The 25,606-nt window shown below is 44.9% G+C and overlaps 1 protein-coding gene across 7 annotated transcripts in view; it reads right to left on the bottom strand.

Annotated features, from left to right (window-relative positions):
- NFIB (nuclear factor I B) overlaps window positions 1–25,606 on the bottom strand; it is a 265,735-nt gene that overhangs the window by 162,356 nt on the left and 77,773 nt on the right. For 3 of the 7 annotated variants that reach the window (XM_086630001.1, XM_086630002.1, XM_086630004.1), the window contains exons 1-2: window positions 8,649–8,678; window positions 1,942–2,473 (exon numbers count right to left, since the gene is read on the bottom strand). In XM_086630001.1, the coding sequence (XP_086486127.1) occupies window positions 1,942–2,473; window positions 8,649–8,678 (562 nt within the window). Of the gene's footprint in view, window positions 1–1,941; window positions 2,474–8,648; window positions 8,679–25,606 lie in introns of those variants that run through there. The other 4 variants (XM_086629999.1, XM_086630000.1, XM_086630003.1 and 1 more) reach the window with 2 other exon arrangements.

Here is a 25,606-nt window from a genome sequence, read left to right as displayed (position 1 = left end):
CTTATATTCTCAATCCATTTAAATCAATAAAATCAACTATGCCCTGCAATTCCTTCTCCCACTTCAAGTCACTGGCTTCCAACAACTTAAAAGTCAACAGTGTGTAAGAGTACTCTGACCCCAGCTTCTTCGGCTCAAGAGCTACTTAAACCGTTTTGCCTCCCTTTGTAGTTTTGACTTTTAGGGACAGGTAAATCTATTAGAATTAATCAGTAAGCGATGCCTTGCGATATACGCATTCAAAATATCATTTGAATTTTTCTTCACAAAAGGAGTTTAAAGGTACAAATTATTTGCAATTAAGCTATTTCGTTTAATGCTATCAAAGAAATCTTTCTTCCTATATTACTGGGGATCAGATTTACGAGACTCTGCAGCTACTCAAAGTGACTGCGAAATACCTAAGCATTGTCTACTGCTGTGGAGAGAAAAATACAAAAAATACAAGCAGGGAAAACAAAACAAAACAATGAAATACATTATTTCATGATGAATAATGAAAAAAAATCGAACCTTATTTATACATTCACGTAAACACAGTGCTCCACTTGCATGAGCAAATGCTAAAAGACAAATTCACTGAAAACAGAAAGGTTGTGTTGTGTATCTCTTCCTTTAAAGAACGAATACACACCGAACGAAGACGTGCAATTTTACTTTTTCTGCCACAAACAAAATCCATTCCATTTGTTTTTCAGCTAAATCCCGCAGTTACGTACCGGGCATCAGATAACAACCTGCCATCTGCCCTTCTGCAGGCCATTTCTGCCCACTACCAGGCCAAGTTGTGAAATGGCCCACCATCTGCGGCCCGTCAAACTTCCCCTGGTTGAGATCAGCCGCTAAAAAAGAAACTCTTTATTACTGCTGATCAGTCAGCAATACAAAGACGTCTAGAGGATGGTATAATCACCAGAAAGAACCAAAGTGACCCCTCACAGAGAAAAAGCGTTTCAGAAAGCTTAGTGTTGGAGAAAAAAATCTTTACTACCTACAGCCACTTGCAATTTTGGTGAACTTGCCTGTGAGTATTGTTATCGGAACGTGCAATATGACTAGCAGGTTTTTTTCCCTGATACACGATTATCAGAAGCTCTGTTTTTATTTTCTTCCGGGAAAGATAAGCTTAAGAAGCTTTGCCATAGTGTTCCTGCAATTTTCCACATTTCAATTATCTGCCAAATAAAATTAAGTATACAAGTGTGATGATGAAAATACACTTTTCAAGGAAAATTCTCTCAAAATATTACAACCTAGATCTTTGTTTTTAAGCTCAGACAGGTAAGATGAGCTACTGACGTACAACATGAATAAAATGTTAAGTACTGTATGCTGTAATTCTGACTACATATGGTACTTAGACAGCAGTATTTCAGCGCTAAAGTTTTCCATGTTTTGTTTTACGGACATGAGAAAGTCTACAATTGCTTTTCAAAGTGGTAGTCCGTTCACCGTTTTAAGGATGAGTTCTTGATTCTTTTTAACTACAAAGACAATAATAAATATTTGCAGTATTTATTGTGATTGTGCAAACAGCACTAGGGGAACTTTAAAGAAAAAAACATCAACTTGAAAAGCAAGAAGAATGTTTTCTGAAGTCACAAGTGGAAAAACTACACATATATTGCCATTTTTTGAGGAGAAAAAAAAAAAGGCAACTTCAGCAGAACTAAAGTACTACCTTGGTAGGTCCCGCTCTCCCTTAAAATCAAGAGAACAAGGCATGTATGTCAAACACACATCATATTTACACAGGTCTGTAGGAACATGCTTGTATGTAAGTATAGACGTATACATGCTGATTTACGTATGGCTATGTACCCACATTACGTCTACAGACCACAGAATAGTGTTTCACTGGAAGCCAGCCCATAGGGGAAACGGGGCTACTTGGAATCAGTTTGACACACTAACATAGAAACATGACAATCTGCTTCCTACCTTGCTCCTGCACGTAGTATGCCAAAAACAAATCAAGCTCCTTGACTGATACTGTTATGTGATGTGGCTGGACGCAAAGTGCTGGATTTGTGCAATGTGGGGATTTCATGAGCCGCTCTCCATCCGTACTTTCCAAGGGGATGCCTTTGAACAGGATCACCATGACTAGATCCAGACGCCAGACTTTGTCAGCCTGTCGCAGGCAGTCGATTCTCCTAATCTTACCCTTCTGGTCAGGATTGGACAATACACAGCATGGGTGCTTCTTCCCAGTCACCGTGAGCACAAAATCCTCCCGGAACTCTTGGCGAATATCTTTGCGCAGCTTGGCCAGGAGCCTGGATGCCCACTTCTGTTTAATTTCAGGCTTTTCGCTAAGTAGCTCATCCTTGACTGCTCTTTCCTCGTCCTTTGACATTCGTTTCTCATGCTTTTTAAAGTACTTGCGTTTTCGAGCCTGAAGGTTGAACCAAGTATAGGCAATTGCACGGACATGTGGAAGAAGTGCCTCAATGAACGGGTGAAATTCATCCTGTGGAAAGAAGGTGGAGGGGGAAAAAAAAAAAAAAAAAAGGAAGAGAAGAGAAGAAGAAAACTCAAAGTCAGTAAGTTCTCATAATCACAGCAGTATCAAGACAGGTTTCTGAAAATCTTAAAGTGACATCCAAGACGAAGAGAACAAACACTTAAAATTTACGCAAATTTCTGCACAACACCTTTTATGCAATTACTACCGCTGCCAGGCAGCAGACAAAAAAAACACAGAGAGAATCGCGTTTTCCCCGTATTTCACTCTTTGAAAGAACCATATGAAGATTTTATTTTGTATGCCTCCCCTCACTTCGTCCCGAAACACTGCAGAGACAACATCATTTAAAAGAGATGCTCTCGGGATGTTTTGTTTCTAACATTCAAATATCTGAGCGAACGGCTAACATCGAGAAAAGTACCATTGCACAAAGAGGACACCACACGGTTTTAAAAAATCTGAGCAGAACCGTTCAGAAGGCTGAGGCGAATGCCACAGTTCATTTCTCTCCTCTGTGGCACAGAAACACAAAGCACATACATGCTCAGTGCAATGCCACACAGTTCCCGCTTTTGGAGCATGCTCTCAGCAAGAGACTGCTGGTGGCACAAAGAGCATGCGCCATTAAACTTGATCCATTTTCTTATCAAACCTCCAGCATTCCAGCACTGAAACAGCACCATTCCAGTGGTGGTAACTAGAGAAACCAGTATACAGTAAGGGGAAGCGGGCAAAAGACACAGCGTGTCGTATACAAATCCTGAACAGAAGCGTCTGTACTTCCAGCTCTTTGGGCTTCCCTCCCACCACCCCCAAACTCTGTAAAATAGAAGTTTATGAAGTTGAGAACAAAAATTACATTTATGTTCTTCCAGCAGTTCCACTGCGGGTTTTGAAGCCCCACAGAGTCAGTTAATTTGTTAACTGATCACATGAGTGTGGCAATTATTCTAAACCCCTTAAAAATCAATCTGAGGTGTACAATGAAAAATGGCAACTTGGCACAAACTTTGCATTCTTTGTTTTTCTGCATGCTGTGGCAGAGTGACATTACGAGTGCACCGCTGGTCAAACGCTGCTTTTGTGAAATCCATGCGATTTATTTACAGTTCCAAGATATCCCTTTCTGTCATCTGGCTTCACCTGCAAGTTCTTATCTCCTGCCTAGCAGCGATATGGATTGCATTAAGGAGGTAATGTGTAGTTGTCGTCTACAAGTACATCCTATAGCAATTAAATTAATTCGTTTATCTGCTTAAAGTACCATCCTACACATCCATGTTAATATCTAAATAGGCCTTTCCCGAAAACTAATGCCTCTTCTCCATGAGCAAATCTGCTGGTTAAAGTAGCACGATCTGCTTATCAAACAGTGCTGTATTTTGGTTTGGAAGGGAGACCTTAGGGGAGGTATCCTTCTTCCTGTGTGCAGACATATTTAGTTTTAAATACCACGCAGATTGCTCATCATACTGAGTGGCACGGTGCAATCAAAGTAAAACTGAACCTTCTTTATACAATTATATTCAAGAATACAATTAACAAACTAATGTTTTAGCTATGCTGCTAGACAAGGAATGAATTATGTTTAATCAATAGGCTGATTAACTCCATTAGGTAGAAATTATGAAAGTATAACTAATGGTCTCAATCATACAGAGTTCAGACTGCCATTGTAGAAGCTTCAGGCCAAGAGTTTAGCATTTAAATCTTCGAATTTCAAACAAACTCCAAAATTTCCTGAATGTTAAAAAAAAAAATAGATTTAGTTACCTCTCTTCCCTAATCATCCTCAAATCACACAGAAAACAACAGAAAAGTTGCAAGCAATTTACCTATGACCACGTTACCTTCACAGAAAAAAAAAAAAAAGAAAAGAAAAGAAAAAGAAAAAGGAAAAAAGAGGAGAAAGACAATATAGGAAGATAATTCAGGACATAAACGATTGCATTACAGTATGATGCTTGACAAAGAGTCACAAAGGCAATAATTAAACTGATTAGTAGTTTCCAGCAGAGATTTGAACAATTCTGATACTATACTGGCACATAAAACTAGGCCATGGAAAGAGTTAAACCACAATCTGTTCTTTGTGTGGGAAGGCAATACTGCTCTGAGTAACCACAGCCCATGATAAGACTTCCCTATCTTCATAGCTTTCTGATGCCACGCTTTTTTTCCCCTTCAATTATAACTACTAAAGAAAGTTTATTTTTTTCTCCTACAGAAATTATCTTAATCAAAGCATTTTAATCTTTTTTTTTTTTAAATAACATAAGCATAAGGACTGTGCAGTGTTAAATCCTTATGACTCATTTTAAACTGAATAAAACAGATTTACTACAGATTTTCAAAATTCCAACAGCTGGAGCTAAAGGTGAGGCAAAGGCAGGGGGCTGAAAAGCTTCGGGAGAAAAAAATTTTTGCCCCAATACAATGATTTCCCCTACAGCTAAACATACTTCAGCATTTATAACTTAAAAGGGCAATAAAATTTATGTGGAAGTACTCTACACTACTAGAATACTGCACATCTAGTTTTCATTTTTAAGAAGAACATCACAAACTATTTTGGAACGGCTATGCCTTCAGGTAATGCACATGGTATTACCAATAATAACCTATAGCATTTTACATCTACAAAAATTTTATCAAGAAAAATTCCACTTTTTAAATTCAAATCTGTAGTGGCTGAACGTTTCCTTATCAAAGAGTGAAAAAAACACAAACCTTTTAAAAATCATATTAAGGCTTTTCTCTCATAATATTATTACGACTAATGGTATAAATATATGTGAAAGAGTGTGAAGGAGAAACACAGCAAAGAACATCCTGTTCTAAAGCAATATTATCAGATATCTTTCAGAGATTCATTGTGCATCTGGAGTCCTTTCAAATGAAACATTACTTAACAAGAAGAAGTGCCCATAAAAATGATCCTAAATGGAGATTTGCAATTAATCACACACATTCTCCACTAAACCTCCTAAAAAGCCATCTACAGAATTTGATTTTTTTCCCCCCCTTAATATTCACACAGGCAATATTGAAATATTTTTTTTATGTGGCACTTACCCATGTGCCACAGTTGCTCTTGCAATATAGTGATTTATGGAGGTAAGATTTTCAAATGTCATATCAAATGGCTCAGGTGAACCACTGCGCACTGGCAATTTAAATTAAAATGGAAGTTACTATATAGTATCTGTGTAGCTTGTAAATAAAGGAAAAAATACCAGTTGCCAAATGACGATGGATAGGCCAGGTTTTCTTTTTGGAAAAGGTAAAGGAGAAATGCAGTGCCTTTCTCTTGTCTTCCACTTTTATAAACTTTGCATCAATTCATGAAAGTTTGAACTAAGGACCATACAATAAACATACCAAGCAGAAGTCTAGAAATTTTATAGAGAAAACTTCACATACTCAGTTTCCCTGCATGGATTTTCTCTGTGCCTAATGAAAGAACATATTCTGGGAGGAAAGGAAAATGACAACACATTCTGGGTTTCCTGGACCACCATAACATAAAAAAAAACACAGCAAAAATATCACGAGAGACCGAGCACTTAAAGGCATGCGGTAACTGCATCCTATCATGCTTCAGCAAGAGAGATAAATGCACTTCACGCTCATTCCAAAACAGGGGGGAAGAGCCATATGGGAATGAGAGGAAAGGACCCCCCAAAAATTAAATTGCATTTGGTAAGTCTGCGTTCTTCCTTGGAGTTATTTTGCATCCACCAAACTTTTATTGGAAGAGCGATGGGTGACATTCGAATTGCCAAGGTTTGTCTTAAAGCTGTACTTTGGATTTTAGACTTGTTTCTAAAAGGTGCTTCAGCTCTGCCTCGGCGCAAACTGAACTACTGCTTTCGCAAGGAGCTGGGTCCAAACAGGTGTTCTGTGCTCAGAGGTTTTACCAAAATATTTTCTGCGGAGCATATACTACCACAGACAACGCGCATCGCGAGAGCCCTAGAGACGGAGAGCACAATAGAGAGAACAGTTTTGGCAGTACTACTTTAACTCGGTCACAACTCAAAATAACACTAATCAATCTTTTGCTTTAAATAAATAAATAACTACAAGCATAATTCTCATTGCCAGTGCGATCTTAATTTATAGAGAGGAAGGATGATTTTTAAAACGTCTTTACCGTTCCAAATAGGTGGAGAAAGATTCCAAATTAAAATCAACTTGCTGCAACCGCGTTCCATGTACGTACCACTAAATGGGAACTGTCTCTGCATGGCACACGATACAGTGTGATTGTAAATTATTATGGAGAAGTTATCAACGTGCGAAAGCCAGGAATTGCTTTCCTGTACTTATGGCTGTAGAAGTACAATGTTGTGGTTTTGTATACCCATGAGTACTGTATTTTAACACAGATTTGTAAAGAATGAGGAAATCTAGTACATCTGTGAGTCCAACAAGCAAACATATGGGGGAAAAAAAAAAAAAAAAGTCATTAGAGCAGGAAACAACAAAATTAGCTACCCGCTGTAATAGAGGTGGCAGTGAAAATTTGCATGTTTCCAACATAAAGACCACTCTCTTAAGTTTCTCTCTCAGGTTTATACTCTGGTGCAGAGGTCTTGCAGCCTGTCAATAATTTCACAGGATGGACAGCCCACATAGAATTAATTTTTACTAATTGCAGATTCCACCGTAAGTAATTATTTCTCTGTGTGTACCTGCAAGCATGTGCGTCTCTGTCACACAAAACGCTTCCTACGTGCATTGATTTCTCTTTTGAAAAAGAAATATCTCAACAGTACCCTTTCCCAGCTTTGCTCCACTGCAGCTTACGTTTACTCGCTGAAAATATCCATATCTAAGTCAATCACGCTTAGATGCCAAACAAAATATAAACAATAAAAAATGTGTCAGCCAAAAAGCTACAGGACTGTATCCAATCACTGAATAAGCCTTATCATTGTTTCCATCTTCATTCACAATTTATGAATACTTCAGTCCTTTTGAATCACAATGCTTTCTAATTGTGGAATAACTTAAATCACATTTATTTATTCCCCGTGCGACTGTAAGCGCATCCCTGGCCGCCGAGTAACAGCCTTGCAGGAGACGGTCCTTTTCGCACATTTTCTGCTTCTGCAGCTATTTGTTGCGCCAATGTGGGAGCAAGCAGTTATCGCTTAATCAGTTTACATCACATCCTCCCAAGACAAGACTTTCACAAAAGCTTCTGAAAACTATCCCCTGGCTTCGCAGACCCGCTGTACCCTCCGGAGCCGGCTCCGCTGCCCCCGGCGCTCGCTCCCCGCTACCGTACGCCCGGCCAGGACGCTGCTGGGGCACCCGGGCAACTTACCGAGCCCGCTCCCTAAACCCCTCGGGTCTCAAAAACCGCGTTTGGCCGCGGCGGCGGGGACGGAACCCCCGCTCGGGCCGCCCCCCGCGCCCCGCTCGGCGCCGCCGGCCGCGGCTGCGCCCCGCTCCCTCCCGCCGCCCCGGTGACAGCCGGGGCTTGAGAAGCGGCGGCGAGCGGGGCTGTAAAAACCGGCTGGGTCGTTCCGCCGCCGGGCTGGGGCACTGCGGTGCGGCGGGGAGGGGGGAGATGCCCGCGCCCCTGCACAAGCGAACAGAAAACGCTGCGCAGCCCGCTCACCCCCGCTCACACCGCCCTCGCCGTTTGGCAGACCGCGTATTATTAATTAAGCATGAGACGGGATTACTTTCCACCGGCGAGCGCTCGGGTTTGGGTGTTGCTTTTTTTTTTTTTTTTTTTTTTTTTATCAAAAAACAGCGCTTTTCCTTTCAAACCCTTTCACTCGGCTCTGCGTAAACCGGCGAGCTGAAAAGAGAGCAGACCGTTTCGTTTCCAATCAAATCAATACTCCGCAGACCTGCTTTTTAGCGCGACTCTGCTCGTTTCCATTTTGTTAACCTTTGACTTCTTTTGCACCAACAATTAACAGTATTTGCCTACGGGTGACACTTTGAATGGATCTCCCCAAAACAATGGCCTGGTGCAGTTTATTCTCTCCTATTCCCTCCCGCGAGGGGAGTTTGGATCTGACAAGCAGACACAACCGTGCTTTAACCCGTTACAACTACCAGCAATGACTCATTAACAGCTCACACACAAAAATAGGAAAACACGTGAAAACAAATCAATAAATTAACAAACAAATGAAATAAAACGCGTCTATACCTGAGTGAGACAGATTGGAGAATACATCATGACTTCGCTTTGAGAGCACGCTGCCCGGAGAGCCCCTAAGAAAAGTCTCAAAAAGGAATAATTTCATCTATTCATTTTACAGTCATCTGAGACTCAAGGAAGATGAAATCAATCAGGACGGGGCTCTGCCCTGGATCACCACAACTTCACAACAAACCCCAGTCCTCCTTAAATAGCCAAAGATTCAAGTTCACTCCGTGTGCTAGATTTCCCGGGGTGAAATCCAATCTACACTTTTAACCCTCTTGTAGTCGGCGGCGCAGGAGTCTTGCTTTTGCTGCTGCTGCTGGTGGTTGTTTTGCAGATGAGGGGGGAAGGACTCGGGGGGGGGGGGGGAGTGGGGGGGGGGGGTGGGCGGGAGGATTTTTTTTTTGTTTGGATTTTTTTTAATCCCTTTCCTTTTTTTTTAAAAAAAAAAAAAAAAATGAAGTTGTTCTCGGTGAGTTATTACGGCACTGTCACCACGCTCTCGAGAGTTCAAGGTTACAGCTCGGAGCGCGGAGCAGGAAAATCCCGGAGAGCGACGGCGAAGGGAAACTTCGCAGGGCAGCGGCCGTGCGTGCGGGAGCGCGCTGGCGGCGGGAGCGCGCGGCCTGCGGGCTCCCCCGGCGGCCTGCGTCCGTCCGTCCGTCCGTCCGTCCGTCCGTCCGTCCGCCCGCTCCCTCCGCCCGCCCTGGCTCTGCGGCGCCGCTTTCCCAACGCCCACTGTGATAAAAACGATCTCCCGAAATTTCAAACGATAAATCTCGCGCTCCCTCCCGACTTGCTCCTGCCTTGTCCGTTCTCTTCGCCTCCCCCCGACCCCCGACACACACACCACCACCCCCCCCTCACTCTGCAAAACTTGGAAGTTGAAAAATTCACCGGCTACACCCTCTGGAACCCATTCCAGCTCTCTCCCCAAATGAGACTTAAGTATTTTTTTTAATTATTTAATTACACAATCATCGCTTACACTCCTCCTCCTCCTGCAAACACATTCCTTCTCCACCAGACCCCCCCCCGCTTCCTCTGCCCTCCCTCTTTATTAATCACCACCTAACGCCGCAGAAGGAACTAGCACGTTTTGCAAACATCCCTCATTTTCCCTCTCTTCTGCTGGGAGAAAGTTCCGCGGGGGGGGGGGGGGGGGGAGGGGAAGGGAGGGGCGGGAGGACGGCGGCGGGGGGGGCGGGCTGCCATCTGCGGGAGGTTTCTTGTCCTTTCTCCTCCTTTTGGGGTACGATTTTGCCAGCGGCGGCGGGGCGCAGATGCCCCCGCCCCTCTGCGGGGGGCACGAGGAAGGGCAGCCCCCTCCACCCCCCCCTCCCCAAAAAACTGGGAGTGCGGAGGGAAACATAGCACTGCCGGTAACTGTTGTTCCACGGGCGGCGGCGGGGTGGGGGGGGGGGTGGGGGGGGTCCCGGCTCCCGGCTCCCGGGCAGCAATAGGGCGCGGAGTCTGGTTTCCTTCTCCCGGGGCAGCCTTTACTGGGGGGAGCTGGGGAAGGGGTAGGGGGGGAAAAGTCGCGAATGAAACTTATTACTGCTCCTGCGGGGAGCAGCACACGGTTGGCTGGGGTGTGCTCGGTGTGGGCGACTCCCCCCTACGCCCCCCCCCCCCACCTCACCCCCCAGCGGGAGGGAGCGGCTGAGCGGCACCGGCGCTGCCTCCCGGCGGCGTCCCGGAGGGACCGCTGGCTTCCTCCTGGCCCAAAGTGAGAGTTTATTCACGTCAGGCATTTCACGACGGCAGATCAAGGAAAGCAGGCAGGTTCAAGTCAACCATGAAATGGTCACTTTTTAACCCCGTCCTGTCCTCATTAGGGAAATGCTCAAACACAGCCCATTTTCAAAGAGGGCTTTTAATGAGGGGAGCTTGCCAAGTCTACCAGCTGCAATTCCCATAAATTTACAAACCAAAAGAAGCAGGGGGATGGGCGGGGGAAGGGGAGAGCCCGTACCAGACAGGTAATGTCAAAGGAAACAGCGAGAGCCCAACGCGTTAACCCACGCCGCATCCCCGCAGTTCGGTTTCTGGCTGCACTTGCCCAGTTCCCCCAGATTCGCCAGGGTTCAAGGAGCAGCCGCGGTTCTTCGCTTCTGCAGACCACATTGGCAAGCGACGAGTTCAGAGCATATGCTTAGGCAGGAAGGGATGAGGCAAACTTGGGGTTAACCACAGCCAACAAAATTTATTTTCATGTCTGGTGCAGAATACCCCCCAAATCCTATCATCTTTTCCTTTACCCAGACACTGCAAAAAGCTGATAACACCAGCTTTAAATACTGGAGTTTCCCTTTGAATAAATATTCCATTTAACTGGAGTTAATTTACCATAAAAGACATTCCCCTTGGCACAAATGCACCGATGTCCTTGAACACACCTCTTTGAGCACTTGAACTCTTACACAACAAGCCTTACTGCGGATCCGATTCAAAACCGCAACAACCCGCCCTCCATCCCCCTTCTCCCTCACACCCCTCCACAAGGATCAGGGCAAGCCCCCAACACCACAACAGCAAAGCTGCCCCTGTGAGCTGCATAGATCTGAGAAGTCTCCCCTTTCCCAGACACGGCTTGCAGAAGGCCCCACTGCATCCCAGGTCCTGGCCAAGGGACCACTTTGCACCAGAGACCTGTGCATTAAAAGCAAGAACCATCTGGCAAGGTCCCGGGAGCCAGGAGCAGCAAGCAGGAAAAAGCAAATGGAGTAAGGTAAGGGCAGCCACCCAGATGGGCACTTACTGCAGCCCTCGCTACGGCAAGGGGGTGTGAAGTCAGGGTGATATTGGGTTTGCATCCTCACAGGAGCCGGCTGAGGGTGGGTTTGCATCCCTATCCAGAGCGGACACAGAGGGCTGAGCCAAGCCAGCCCTGCAGCATGTGCCAGTACCCCCCAGAATAGCACTGCCAGGAATCACAGCAAAACAAGACCTTCCTCAGAGCCAGTCTGCTGGCTAGGATTGAACAGGTCCCTCAAGTGAAGGCATCCTGGGGGAAACGGAGCTGCCTGGTCAGCATGGCTCAAGCATCTTGTCTTCTGCACGACCTAGGAGGCAAGGTGGGCATGGTGTAGCTTGCTGTGGGTTTGCCTCCAGTTTGACTCACGGGCTCCCAGTGCATCAGTGAAAGCAGGTTGAGCTGGGCACCCAAAAGGCATATTTTGGCTCTGTTCCTCCTTGTTCACCCCAGTGGGAAGCTATGCAGGAGGGAGGCTTTGTACTGGGAAAACCCTCCCCACACACACACACACACCTGTGCACGTGCCCACACCCCCCCAACACACACCCACACCCATCCTACCCACCCCCCCACACCCCCTCCTTTCACAGGAAAGCAAGATAAGGATTCTTTCCAGAATGGAGAGAGAACACCATTAATAACAGAGAGCAACTCAACCTTGCAGAAGTACTTAGATAGATACGTGGGAACTGGATTAGCCCGGAGAAACATGGTGTTGATGCAGCAGTGACACCAGCCACAGTGGCTGGGCCCTGGCATGCAGGGAGACCTTGTGGGAAAGTGGTTCAATTGCTTTTAAGTCCTGGATTACATGAGCTCTCCATCCCCCTAAAACCCCTTCTCTCCCACCCCACAATCTAAAAACCCTGCTGCCACCACAAGTTCTCTACCCTTGAAGCTCTGGGCTGGGGGACAGATGCTTTTTGTCCTCAGTGCCAGAGGTATGCAAACCTCCACGCTCTATCTGGAAGTTCAGGTATCATTTCCACGTGGGTGATTAAGAAAAGGAAAGTCACCATCTGTAGATGGGGCATCTACAACTTCTCTGGGCAACCTGTTCCAGTACCTCACCACCCTCCCTGAAAGCGTCCACCTTCCAGAGGAGAGTCTGCCTCCTCACTCCCTACCATGCCTCCCACCCACCTCTGGCCAGGGTGGTCAAGGTGGAGGGACATCCACTGCCCACACTGCAGGATCTGAGACAGCTTATCCCGGGAAAGCACCAAAAAGGCTTTTTGGACACCATGGGCAGACAGGCTCGCTCCCCACCACCCAGCCAGCAGTGCGGAACCTGGTGTATCAGACTTGCACTGAAATCCTGTTTTTTCCCTCTCTCCCTCAGGGACAATGCTCACAAACTTTACCAGATGCTACAAAGTGGCACTGCCCTTGGACTTCAGAGATAGTAGTGTTTTAAAGTGGAAAGGCCAATTAGGCCACCTATATCCTTCCTAAAGCAGAATTTCAGCTGATGCCCTTTGGCCAGACAACTGCTCAACTCTTTCAAGTTTTGGAGAGTAAGACTATTATTATAGTCACTGCAGGGGAGCTGGACTAGATAACCTTTTAAATGTCCTTTCCAACCCAAACTATTCTTTGCTGCTAGGATTATGTATCAAAAATCAAAGAGAAAGGTATTGCTGATGCTGAAGTGTGCAGCCTAAGATCCTCTCAGGATACAAGCTGGCAGTTTGGCCAACTACCTAAACATACACATACTGAATGTCTAAGAAATCAAAGTTTCATGAAAATTCCAGTAGTCTCTTTGTGAAAATCAGAAAAAAATTGATTTTGGCATATGGCATTTCGCTTAAAACATTCAATATCTGAGAACCAGCTCCAAAACTTTTACTTAAGAGGTTTCTGTGATCCAAAATACAAGCTTTATGGGGTGTTTTTTTAGATCCAGTTTAATAGCAGTTCTGTTAAGTTTTTTTTTTGACCCTTTGTTAGAAAACGCCTTCACACCCATGTCCGTTAGATACAGTTACTTTGGTGCATACATAAGCACTGAGCAGCACAAATATAGTATAGTTTATGTCGAATTATAACAAATAACCTAAACCATATTATATTATCATGGTGTTACTTAATGGTGATTCTATCTGTTGTGCCTTGTAAGACTTCTTCTACCATCATATTAAACTACCAATTAAGGTTTCATGTCTGTGGCCTAATCACAGATTTGGTCAGTTTTCTTACGTACAGGAATATTTTGTGCACCTGTAGATATATATATGTTTATATAAATGTCTGTACACGCACAGAAAATTGGGTAGAAAACATTTAGGGAACAAACCTAACAAGTTAAATAAGCAAAATGGTAATACATTGTTTTATGGGATCTCGATACATTTCACGTGCAGCTGAATCGCAAGGTATTTATGATTTAAAATGTAGACAGCTATCAGCAAAACTTCTAAGTGTAACATCATACCTAAAAATATATGTATCATAATAGTTACTAGCCCTTTTTGTTTGTTTGTTTCTGTGTGATCAGAAGAAACACACTGTATATAAACTGTGTATACGTACGATCAGATAGAAAGTGTGCATAAATACAATCATAAGTAAAGAAACACACTATGGACTCTGTGCAGAGACACATACACATATGAAGGGGGTGTGTGCTTGACCCCTGTCCGCATATGGTTTGATGGGGACTATAATACTTGAGCTTTCCACAGCCGCCAGACCAGCAAATGAAAACATCAAACCTCAAGTGTAAAGCTGTAAACCACAACGTTTTGGGTTACACAACTGTGCAGTTTTTGTCCTCGCTCTGGGCCACATTCTCAGCCTTACAAAGGCACGAAACCCTCTCACCCCAACACAGTAAGTTATTTTAAAATTCACATTCGCGGATCGTAAATGCCCTGGACATAAACAGCAACAACGATAACAATAAAACTTCGGCACCATTTTTTTCAATGGTTTATATCACTTGCCAGATTTTGAGAATATTGCGGGGGGAGGGGGGGGGAGGGGGGCGGGGGGGGGCGGGGGGCGGTGTCTAGAAACGGGATTTAAATGTCTACCCAAATTAGAATTATAAAAGTGCTTTTTTTTTTTTTTCCTTGTGATTCAAAGTTAAATTGGTAAGTGTTGCAGCTCAAAACCGCTTCAGAGAACGTTACGAGTTAATCTTGTGTGTTTTGGCGCCTTTTCCCTGCCAGCTACTGTACTTCAGAAAAAAAAAAAAAAAAGAAAAGAAAAAAAAAAAAGTTGGAGATCTTGTCTGTCCCGTCTCAAGTTCAATGGCAGCGCTTTCCAGCAGCCGGAGGAGAAGATGGCCATGTTCGCAGCCCTAATAATAATTCAGATCACGCCACATCGGCATCTTGTGTCAGAGCCGAAACTGGCTTCCCCGCCCCCTTCAACCTGAGAGCTGCCAAGTCCTCACACACTCCGCATTCAACCACAACTTAATGGATGGGATATTGTGCATTAAAATGTGGCCCAGACACACAGGCGAAGAGAGGACAAGAGGGAAAGCAGACAGACGCACACACACACATACACACACACAGACACGCCAGAGAAAGGAATGAATTAAAATACACACACAGGTCCCACAACAAAACAGCAGTGGAGAAAAATTTTTTTAAAAAGGCATTAAAAAAAAAAAAAAAAAGGAACAAAAAGAAACCCTCTATAGTAACTTTAAAAAACAAGCCAGAAATGCCACCCGAACACCGCGTCCCGCGATATAGCATGAAAGAGACCAGCACAAGCCTCCAGACAATTTATCGAGCAGACCATACACAAGGGCAATGCCATTTCCTCAACATTATACATTAACGCTGCAGCCCATTAACTACGAAAACCACCAAGACAGCCAGAGAGAAAAGATCGCACTGAAACGTGAGCGAAGAGGCAATCTCTACAGCAACACGAAAGAGGGAAAAAGAACTGTCTGCAAGGTACAAATAAAGTAGCATTTGCATTAATCCTTCCCAGCATTTAACTGATAGTTGCCTGCCAGAAAAGAAGGGGGAGGGGAGAAAAGTTGAAGCAGGAAATGTGCCAAGTTCAGCACTTTTGGACGCAAACTCCCATCAACTGATTCCTGGCATAAAACTGTGACCCATATACAAAAGCTGCCAAAAAAGCAAAATATAAACAATCCACCACTTATATCTCATCCTGTAAAGCCAAAGTGATATCAGCATGTAAGAAGAGGGTATAACATCCACTTTGAAACCACAGAGACACACAATCTCAGCCTGGAGGAACTGCAAAACAGAAGTTCAGCAAAATAAAAAAAAAAAAAAAATATAAAAAATCATTTTAAGCACCACGTACCATTGCGGTGTACTGCATTAAACAAATGAGATCTTGAATCCTGTAACACACACACCACCCCGACGTTGGCTTCACATTTTCCAGGAAACAAATCTATTCTTTTCTCAAGGACTCGGTGTGTTGGGGTCTTTTTTTTTTTTTTTAGTGTTTTTTTTTTATTATTATTATTATTTCCAGAAGTGGCCTTCTGCCTTTTGTTTTGGGGTGGGGTGTTTTTTCTTGTTGGGTTGGGGTTTTTTTAGCGGGGGGGGGGGGCTGAGGCGGGAGGGTCACTATTATTATTCGCTCAGGCCGGCTGCTGGCTTTGTTTTGATTTCGGTTTTGGTGCCGCCTCTTTGCTTGACACCGAAGGGGATGAAAATCCTTGGCCGGAGCGAGGGAAAAGGCGGTGAAGTCAGAGCCTGCGGGCTGCGGGCAGCCCCTTCCTTCTCCTCCTCCTCCTCCTCCTCCTCCTCCTCTTCCCAGTCTTCCTTCCTCTTTTGAGCCGCCGGGCGGAAGAGCACGTTTCGGTGGCGGCTGACTTGAACGTGGTCCAAAATATTTTTTTTTTTAAACTTTTACATATATGTTAAATATATATATATACACATACACGCACGCACACATATAGATGCGTACGTTACGGCTGCGCTGCCCCGGCGCCTCGCCGCACGCGTTCCTCCGCCCCGCCGCGGGCGCTGCGCGGCAGCGGGCGGGCGGCGCGGGGCCTCCTTCCCGCCAGGGCGATGGGCTCCGCCGCCGGCCCCCCGCCCTGCCGCCGCCGCCGCCGGTCTCCCCCGCGGGGCCGCCCTCCGCTGCCTGCCGCCCGCCGGCGCGGGAAGCGAAGCGCGGGAAGCGCGGGAAGCGCGGGAAGCGCGGCTCTCCGCTTCCGCCTGGCGGCTGCCGCACGCAGCGGGGCCGCCGCGCTCATTTGCATAGTAAAACGGCGACAGCCAATGGGGAGCGAGGGGCGGGGCGGGGCGCGGGAGAGCGCGGACGGGGGCTGCGGGGGACGGGACGGGGCGGGGGCGGGACGGGATGGGACGCGACGGGACGGGACGGGGCGGGAGGGTCCGGTGTAAGGCCGGGGGCGGCACCGACGCCCGTGCCCCGTGGGGCAGCGGCGGGTTACCCGCGGGCGGCGTGTCCGTTTTCTGCTCCGTGCGTTCGGATCGGACGCCCCGGACCTCTCGGAAGGGCTCGGGGTGGGGGGGGGGGGGGGGGGGGGCGGGGGTAACGACCGGCCTTACCAACGAGGGTCGGCACGGTGCCCTGAACAGGGTGATCAACGTAGGCTGACAGAGTGTAAGAGTTTTTTTGTTTTTTTTTTTTTTTCCGTCTCGTTTTAAAATTTAAATAAAAACCGAAATATTTCAGCTTAGCCCTCGCAGGCCGTGCTTGACAAGTACATTTCTTCGCACGTTTTTATAAAAGGCTTTCGCAGGCAGGTTATGTAATTTCATGGCTTCAGATGGCGTTTACAAACTCATCACATTGTCCTGCACCCTCCCCGCAGGATTAACTTCGGGGGAATTGTCCTCTCGCCCCAATCCGAAGGCAGCGAGGCACCTCGCAGAGGAAGGGTTTCACGTCTAAGGCTTCCTGCAGAATTAAGGCACTTAACCATGAAATAAATAAAACTGCACGAGGCGAAAGTGTGTGAAGAGTTTCTGTCGGTCAGATAACAAGTAGATTCCTTCCTGTTAAAAATTGTTCGCCGAGTACAAACTCCAAAGGACCCTCGTAATTGCTTGGAGACCATTGCTGGGAACATGGGGGCCTCTCAGGAAGTCAATTTTCTTTTCTTGGATTCAAAAAAAACGTTCTAAGCTGCTAAAAATACATTCAACTCTTAAAATTAAGCACAAATTGCCATGAAATAGGAAAAAAAAAAAAAGGAAGCTTTCAGACTTAAGAACAATCACTGCAGAGTTTTTTGGTCTTTATTTTTCTGATACTTTTATGAAGTCGAACCTAGGAAGAGTATGGATTTGTCTGTTCCCTGAATGGGGGAAACGATTGTTCACGCTATGTGTAGCACAGATTTTGCAAACTTTATGGCAGCCAGTCAGTCGAGTGGAGAGCAGACCTTTCTCCATGCCAGAGGGAATCTGTGGATGTTGATTTTTTTTTTTATTATTTTTTTTCTTTGTTATAGAATTCAAGCTTTGAGTCAGGGAATCACAGTCAATTAACAATTGGCACTGGTCATCAGTATTTAACAGAGATTATTACAAGAACTTTGGGAGTATCTCATGGTAGCTTTCCAGGCTTTTTGTTATTCCTTAGGTTTAATTTTGATGCTGCTGTTATGATTACTGACAAAGACAGGCCCGTTGCTCTCTGCAGCTTTCTCCTTTTTGATATTTGTTTGGTTTTGTTCGAGCCGGTACTGTTACTAAGGCTAACTGCAAGTCATTTAGCAAACAATCAGGAACTTGTTAAATTGTATCAAATGAGAAAAATAACGGCATGGGGAAAGCAGTGGATATTGTGGTCTTTCAGAAAGAAAAATTGTGTTACCCAAAGCTGCCATAGTTACTCGGTCTAGTTTAAGCCTAGATGATTTGTCATAGGCAACTTTCCTGAACATATTTTTAAGTTCAAAAATTGTGTTATGTATCATTTCCATTGCCTTTGATTTCTCAATTGTATAGCACTAGCATGCCTTGATGATGTCTTTCTTCTCCATAAATGTAATCAAAGGCTCATATATTTTGTAACAGCCTGACCTCAATTTCTGTTGGTTCCGGATTTTTTTTTTGTCTTCTAAGGTTGTATATCTGTATACTTGATACTTTTTAATGTTCATAATGGATGAAACACGAAAAGACTGTAAACAGTTTTCCTCCATGGATAATTGTTACGTACTCAATTACCTATCTGGATATGAGTAGAAAACAATCTGAAGGGAGAGAAACTCCCTTGCAGATTTTCCACTAAAGCAAGTAACAATCAAAGAATTTTTTGGCATCTTTGTATCAGAATTTGTAAGAAAGATCAAATTTTTCAAAATCTATTTTCAAAGCTGCTGATATGATTTGCTGTGTGTTCAAGGTTTCCTCACTGATCAGCAGGACAGGAAAATAAAATGAGTGGAAGAGGATCTGGTGTATCGATGGTTCAACAGTGAAGCCTATGAGTAGTGCAGTCACAGAATAAACCGAATAAGCAAGGATCACGTTGAGCAACAATGCAGTAGGCAGAGTCTCAGTACAGCACAACAGAGCTGCGCGTGTGATGAGTACAGCTGTCCTTGTGCACAACAGGACAACTGAGAAAACCAGGTATCTTTGGCTAAATACATCATTTTGCACTTGTGAAAAACTGCCCTCGCCCCACCAGCTTTCGAGAAGGAGCTTCACGTTTTTCAGGGAAAGGCTACTGTAGCTGTAAAGGTGCCGCTTGCTATTCCTGCAGCAACCCACCCAGGTTCATCTGAGCGATGTGCCGCCGAAAATCCACAATCTGCACATGTGAACGACACTTGCTCGTTATTTCTGGAAGTTCATACTTTTGCCGTGCTGCTCTTTATAGGCTCCTGGCCCCGCCGAGCCTCCTGCATAGTTTCCTAGCAACTAGGCAGAATTACAACTCCGAGCTTGGCACTGGTGCAATGGTTGAAACACACTGGTCACGGAGATGGGGAGTGCTGGTGAGCCGGCTGGCAGAGACTGGTGTCTCTGCACTGCCAAGCAAAGCCCGGGGTCCCCATTCCCCACGGTGGGGACAAGTGCTATTCGTTCCCAGCCCTGCTCTGGCATATTAGGTAAGGGAGAATTCAAGGAGGTTTTGTAAAACTGTTCCAAAGATCCTGAGGCCTCAGCAAGAGGTAGCGAAGTCATTACTGACTACAGCAGACCAGATTTTTCACTTTGGATAATAAAGCAACACAGGAAAGGAAATATGGCATATACAATTTTAGTCAGCAGCAAGTCTCACTTTCCTTGTCCAGGAAAGCAGCTGCAGAATCCTGCTGCACAGTGTCTATTTATGCCTAGTTAATAGTCTCATACTAGGTATTTCTGTTTGTTTAGTCCTGTTCTTCTATTAAAATATGTTGGCAGCACTATTACAACATCACCACACGACCTCATCATCACCAGAACAAATTAAAAGAAGATTAGGAGATTACAGAGTGAAGCACTAAAAAGGTAGAAAATTTCCTATGCGTTCCGTACAACAGACTGCCTTCCGTTCTTCAGCTGCCCTTAATAATACTCCAAAGTACGATCTCTTCCCCCAGACCCTTGCCTCTCTTGATACACAGGGTTGCTGAGGAACTGTAACATCATTGTTTTTAACAGAAAAAAAAAAAACAAAACCAAAAACAACACAAAACAACTGAGTCTTAATGGTAGTATTTAAATGGTGTACAGAGCCTTTGAGTTCACACCTCGTTAAGGTGAACAGGAAGGGAAGGGGTGCACATCTTTGTTGTTACTTTTGCCTTGCAGCATTTTCAGCCCAGCTATGTGAACAGACCAGCAGCACATTAAATGGCTTTGTAGCAGCTGCATTTTTGTAGCGGGGTTGTTGGTTTTTTTTCAAGTTTAAAAATCGCAGAACATTGTGAAATGGAGCCAGGGCAAGCCCTTAGATGACAAAGATTTTGGTTTCCTATTTTTTGCAAACCCAATCTAACAGATCCAAGTCTCCTTCCTGCTCCGGTTAGGGGGTCTCTTTCTGCTGAACTTTGCATACCCCGCTGTTTCTGAGATGGGTCCTATAGCACCCAAATTGACTTTGCAGACTATTTCTTCCTCTGGATGCAAGCATGCTTACCTGAGCTGACCAAAAGCATATGTGAACATGCACCTGGAGAGCTGCACATGGCACGTACTCCTGTAACAGGCTCTAATTATGTTGCAGTTACATAGCTGATTGGATTTGGTCCTGTGGTGGGTTTGGCACCAGGGTTTCTGAGCATGTCTTCCAAGGCTTTTAGCACTCATCCGCTTAAGAACATGTTTCAAAATGGTTAAAGGAAGAACTTCTCCATCCTTCCCAAGCTCCTGTGAAAAAGTGCATTTAGCCTGCTAGCTCAGCTCCTCACTTTCATTTCCTTCCTCTCCTGTTAGTTCAGCCTGGACCTGGGTGAACCACTCATGAATGATGTGGCTTTAGGATGCAGAAGAGATTAGGGAAGGAAGCAAAGATTATCTTTGTCTGAACATCTCACTTTTACAGCAGGATCTCCAGGAAAAAAAAAATAGAGGAGAGCTTATTTCTGCTGATGGGTGCTGATGTGACAGTCTGACAAACACCTATTGCATGCCACAGTTACTATGGGCTCTCTGTTGGCACACCAGCATGACAGCTTGTGTGAAAGCAAGCTCTCCTCTCGGCATGTAGCCTTGGGACATTCCACATTTTTACATTAAAAGGAAGCACGCATGAAGCTTGCCCACAAACTTTTCCTGCCCTCCTCTCCGGGTCTGCCCATGAGGGCAGACATTTTTCAGTCCCGAATGGATGATTTTGCCACCTGGTGGCTTTTTCATCCAAACTCCTACAGATCTATGTCATAATGGTGTCAGCAAGACAGCTGAAGATCTTATGGCAGTAGATTTTTGACATGAGTGATGCTCTTGTTCCTGTTGCTAATGTGTTTAAAATGATAGCTAAGGTTTGAGAGAACAGGCTTCTCAAACTGCTCTGCGGCCAGTGTCAACGTTGTGGATACTGTTCGTTACTGATCACACAGCTATCTAAGCCTGAAAGATAACACATGATTCTGTCCTCCACAGAGCAGAACGATGACCAGCATGATGCTGTCCTAGAGACCACATCTGCCAGTTCAAACAGCAGGCATCTTACCCTTTCCCAAGGGTATGGATGTTGGCAAGATGTGTGTGTCATTTTAAGAAACGCCTCTCGCCCTCTTCATGCTGGTATCACTGCAACCAGCAGAAGACTGTCAGCAGGAGGGCAGTGGTGAGGTGTGAACTCAGCAAGTGTGAACTAAAGACACGACAGTCTTCCTTACCAAATCACTTTTGGATAAAAGTGGGGCTAGTGTCATTTCTGTTCCTGCCTTCTGCAGTATCCCGCACAATGTCTTCAAGGAAAAGGACCTCCAAGGCTCTCCATCAGTTTTCAAGGCACTGTAGAGCGGAGATAGCTGGCTAGAAAATGTGCTCATCGTCAGTGGGGCAGGGCCCAGTAAGCAAGGAAAGAGCCTAAGGAAAGCACTGTCTGCACTCGTCCCTGCATTGCTTGTAATGTGCAAGAGAAAACATGGTGCTAGGGAAATAAAATGGGACATGGCACACTCTTCCAGCACCCATGGATATGTTTTCTGTTGCTTTTTTTGGCTGTCGGGAAACTGAATATGTTAAGAGTCTTCCTGACTTCTTCTTCTCTCCTGAACATTAACATGCCTGGGAATACCTGTGAAAATTGTTTAATTATCTTATTAAACAATTTAATTAAAAAAAAAGATTATGAACAGTGTATTAGTCAAGCATTTTCAGTACCATTACAGGCACTCCAACTTTGTCCTCTATTTAAAGAAAGGAAAGAATTGCTCCTTTATATCCTATGACACAGCAAGACCACAGACCTCTTCCTTTATCTCTGTATTTTGGCCCATACATCATTTGCTAGCAACCAGGTTCTCAGCTCATGGGTGTGTTATGGGAGGGGTTTCAGATTAGTTTCTTAACTGACCGAAAAGAGAATTTAAGGAAAAGGCATTGAGGGGTCATTCCAGAATGTTATTAAGGAGAGATTACTGGTAAGAAAAGTACCTTTCTCAGATGTAAAAAACTCCACCTGTCACTGCATGAGTGAAGATCATACCATGATAGAGAGAGGGCTGGTGAGCTACGGGAAGTTTGTTCTGGCCAAGAAGCCTCCTGAGCGTTGATGTTTTAAACTTGAAATGCTAAAGGCAAATATTAGCATCCTGAGCAGGGGAGGGGGAGAATTTAAGCAGCCTTTTATAGGATACTATGGCAAAGTTTTGCAAAGACTGTAAAATTCACTCTCTCCCTGGATGTGAGGTTGTGAACAGACAACCTCAAGGAAGCTGAATTCCACAGCCTTGGGTGGAGATATTTACTGCATGCAAACATTGGTGATCTTGACTTGGAGGCAATGTTTCTAGGAGTATCACTCTACACTGCTGTGCTGGCGTGAAGGACACAGGGAGCACTGTCTGGAGAAACAAGAAGCTAAACCAATAGTCACCGTTTTCTTTAAAAAAAAAAAAAAAAAGTCTTTAGGTCAAAAGTAGGTATCTGAGGCAGGCATGGGGACCCTTCAAGCTCACCATAGTCATGGCTGTATAGGTGCACACCAAGGCGTGTTGTTGCCACGTTTTGCTGTAGTTGCAGTTCTTCACTGGGTTTGTAACGGCACACCCTGAAATCACAGCAGGCTTTCTCATCTCCATCTCTAAGTGTGCCTGACTGCCAGTGTTGATTTTCTGTGCACCTACCAAAATTAAACTGTAAACCATGATCACATCAGGGCTAACCAAACCCTTTGATGAGTCCAGTGTTGTCAAGAGCTGGTTAACCTCAGCAGCATGTCCAAGGTGAGACAAACACGTAAAAATAGAATGAGCTGCATGACAGGAGAGTTACATGTGTATAAGCCACAAGTGGCCGCAAGTAATTTCTGTTCCGTAGAAGTAAGCCACGAGGAGGAAGAAGAGCAGAACACTGCAGGCCCAGGGAATGCAACACAGGACTGAGGAGCTACCCAAACCCAGCATGAGGGTTTTGGACTTCAGCAGCAGCCACTCCATATAGTGAGCCTCTCAGAGCCCATTTTAAAATGAAACCCATATCCTCCTCCCTGTACCAGCCGCTGGACAAGCAACCCTGTGTCTCAATGACATGTGAATTCAGGGTGAAAAAAATTTATTTGGAAATATTTAAGTTAAAATGAAAGTCCTGCTTTAACTTTAAACATACAGTGAATTTTCTGAAAGGCTAGGGTTCGTGTTCAGAGGAAGACTTCCTGGCATGTTAATAGTTTTTACTAGACACAGGATATTCGAGTTCCAAAGGTGACATTTTCAGAATGCTTTGAACATACAGAAAAAAAAGGTCAAAATGGAACTTCTCCATAGCTTAATCAAACCCTGTAGTTTTTTGAATACTCTGAGTATAGAGACACATGCACTCAAGTCAATAAGGTAAGACTATTAATCTTTCTGTTAACCAGCTGGACTGATTAATGAGGTAATATATTTTACAGTACAATATGCATTAATGCAAGCAAGCGATGGAGCAGGACGGCACTCAGCTCTTGAGTAGAGGAAGTAGGGAAAGTCAGAGGAAGATGTGGCTGCCAGCAGCAGGAGGTCAGTCTAGGCCAAGAGCAGCTCTGTCTGACCGGGATGAGCAACTCGCAACTAGACAAGCTTTGTCACAGAGTGGTACTGATTGCTAAGGCAACTCCAAAGCAAAGCAAGTTCTAACTCTTTCTTTACCCTCCCAACCCCTCTTCCCATCATCTCTATCATTAACCCCCCCCGTCTTCCCGCTGCTTCTTACTGAGCCAAAGAAAGGAAAATGTGTTGCAAGTAGGAGGAGCTGAAGCAGGAGGAAGGTGAGTAAAGGGCATGGAGAAAGTTCTATCAGACTTCACAGTGTGTGAAGGAAAGTAGCACACGAGCCTCTCCAAAGAAGGTGGGAAAATTAATTTCCAGGCTGTAAGTAGAAATACTACTAATTTTTCAGTAAAGAATGTATGTTGTGTGAATGCATATATTCGTGCTCTCTGTATAGAGCTGGAAAAGTAGGTTGGTAGTTAGAGAAAAACCCATCATCAAGCAGTGCTTTCCCATTACAAAGTTATGTGGTGTTTTCTTCTGCATCAGTGCAAGGGGTTTCTTTTTTTTTTTTCCCTAATGGATTTACTTTCCCTCCCTAAACCACATCCTCTCATGTTTTCTGTGAAGTTTTGACAGATAAAGTTTTCTGGGAAAGCACTGGCTTCTTTGCTTCTGGCATGCATTGTGCCTACAACTCTCATGGCCTCAATTCAGGAACAGGATTTGTTTAAATGCCTTTTTTCGTTACTACTCTGTTTTTAAGGGCGAGCTGTGGTAGTGGAATGGACAACATCAGAATTCAGGCTCCACCTGCACCAGCGAAGCTGCAGTATGTCCTAACACCTCTCCCTGAAGGCAGAGTGAAAACTAAAGCTCAGGTCCCAGCAGGACCCAGCATCATCCCTAAACCAGCTGTGTCGGCATAGAGAGGTCTATCCTACCCAAATTGCAGTCCAGACCAGGGTGGTCCCAAGCCCATCTCCAGCAGCTGTCCCAGGGCCTGGGGCAGGTTTCTGCCCCCATGGAGGGGACCTGAGGAGTGACCACCCTCTTTTAGCCCAGGGAAGGTCGGAGATAGCAATTGCGGTGGGGAAGGCCCCACGGCAGCGGGTGCAGGGCCATGCTGCCATGCCGCCTCCTCTCACCCCACACCTGCCACCCCACAGCAGGCAGGCAGAGGTGCCACAGACGGGCAGGAAGCAACCACAGAACGTTGTGGCAGGGCAGATGCCTGGCACCAGTGGGCTCCTCTCCTCCCGCCAGGAGCACTCGCTCGGCATCTTTTTCTTTCTTTCTTTCTTTCTTTCTTTCTTTCTTTCTTTCTTTCTTTCTTTCTTTCTTTCTTTCTTTCTTTCTTTCTTTCTTTCTTTCTTTCTTTCTTTCTTTCTTTCTTTCTTTCTTTCTTTCTTTCTTTCTTTCTTTCTTTCTTTCTTTCTTTCTTTCTTTCTTTCTTTCTTTCTTTCTTTCTTTCTTTCTTTCTTTCTTTCTTTCTTTCTTTCTTTCTTTCTTTCTTTCTTTCTTTCTTTCTTTCTTTCTTTCTTTCTTTCTTTCTTTCTTTCTTTCTTTCTTTCTTTCTTTCTTTCTTTCTTTCTTTCTTTCTTTCTTTCTTTTCTTTCTTCTTTCTTTCTT

This window comes from Tauraco erythrolophus, chromosome Z (genome assembly GCF_009769465.1).
Source record: "Tauraco erythrolophus isolate bTauEry1 chromosome Z, bTauEry1.pri, whole genome shotgun sequence".
NCBI classification, from domain to species: domain Eukaryota; kingdom Metazoa; phylum Chordata; class Aves; order Musophagiformes; family Musophagidae; genus Tauraco; species Tauraco erythrolophus.
Note: the sequence above shows the minus strand (reverse complement) of the source record. Positions and strands in the feature narration are given on the sequence as shown.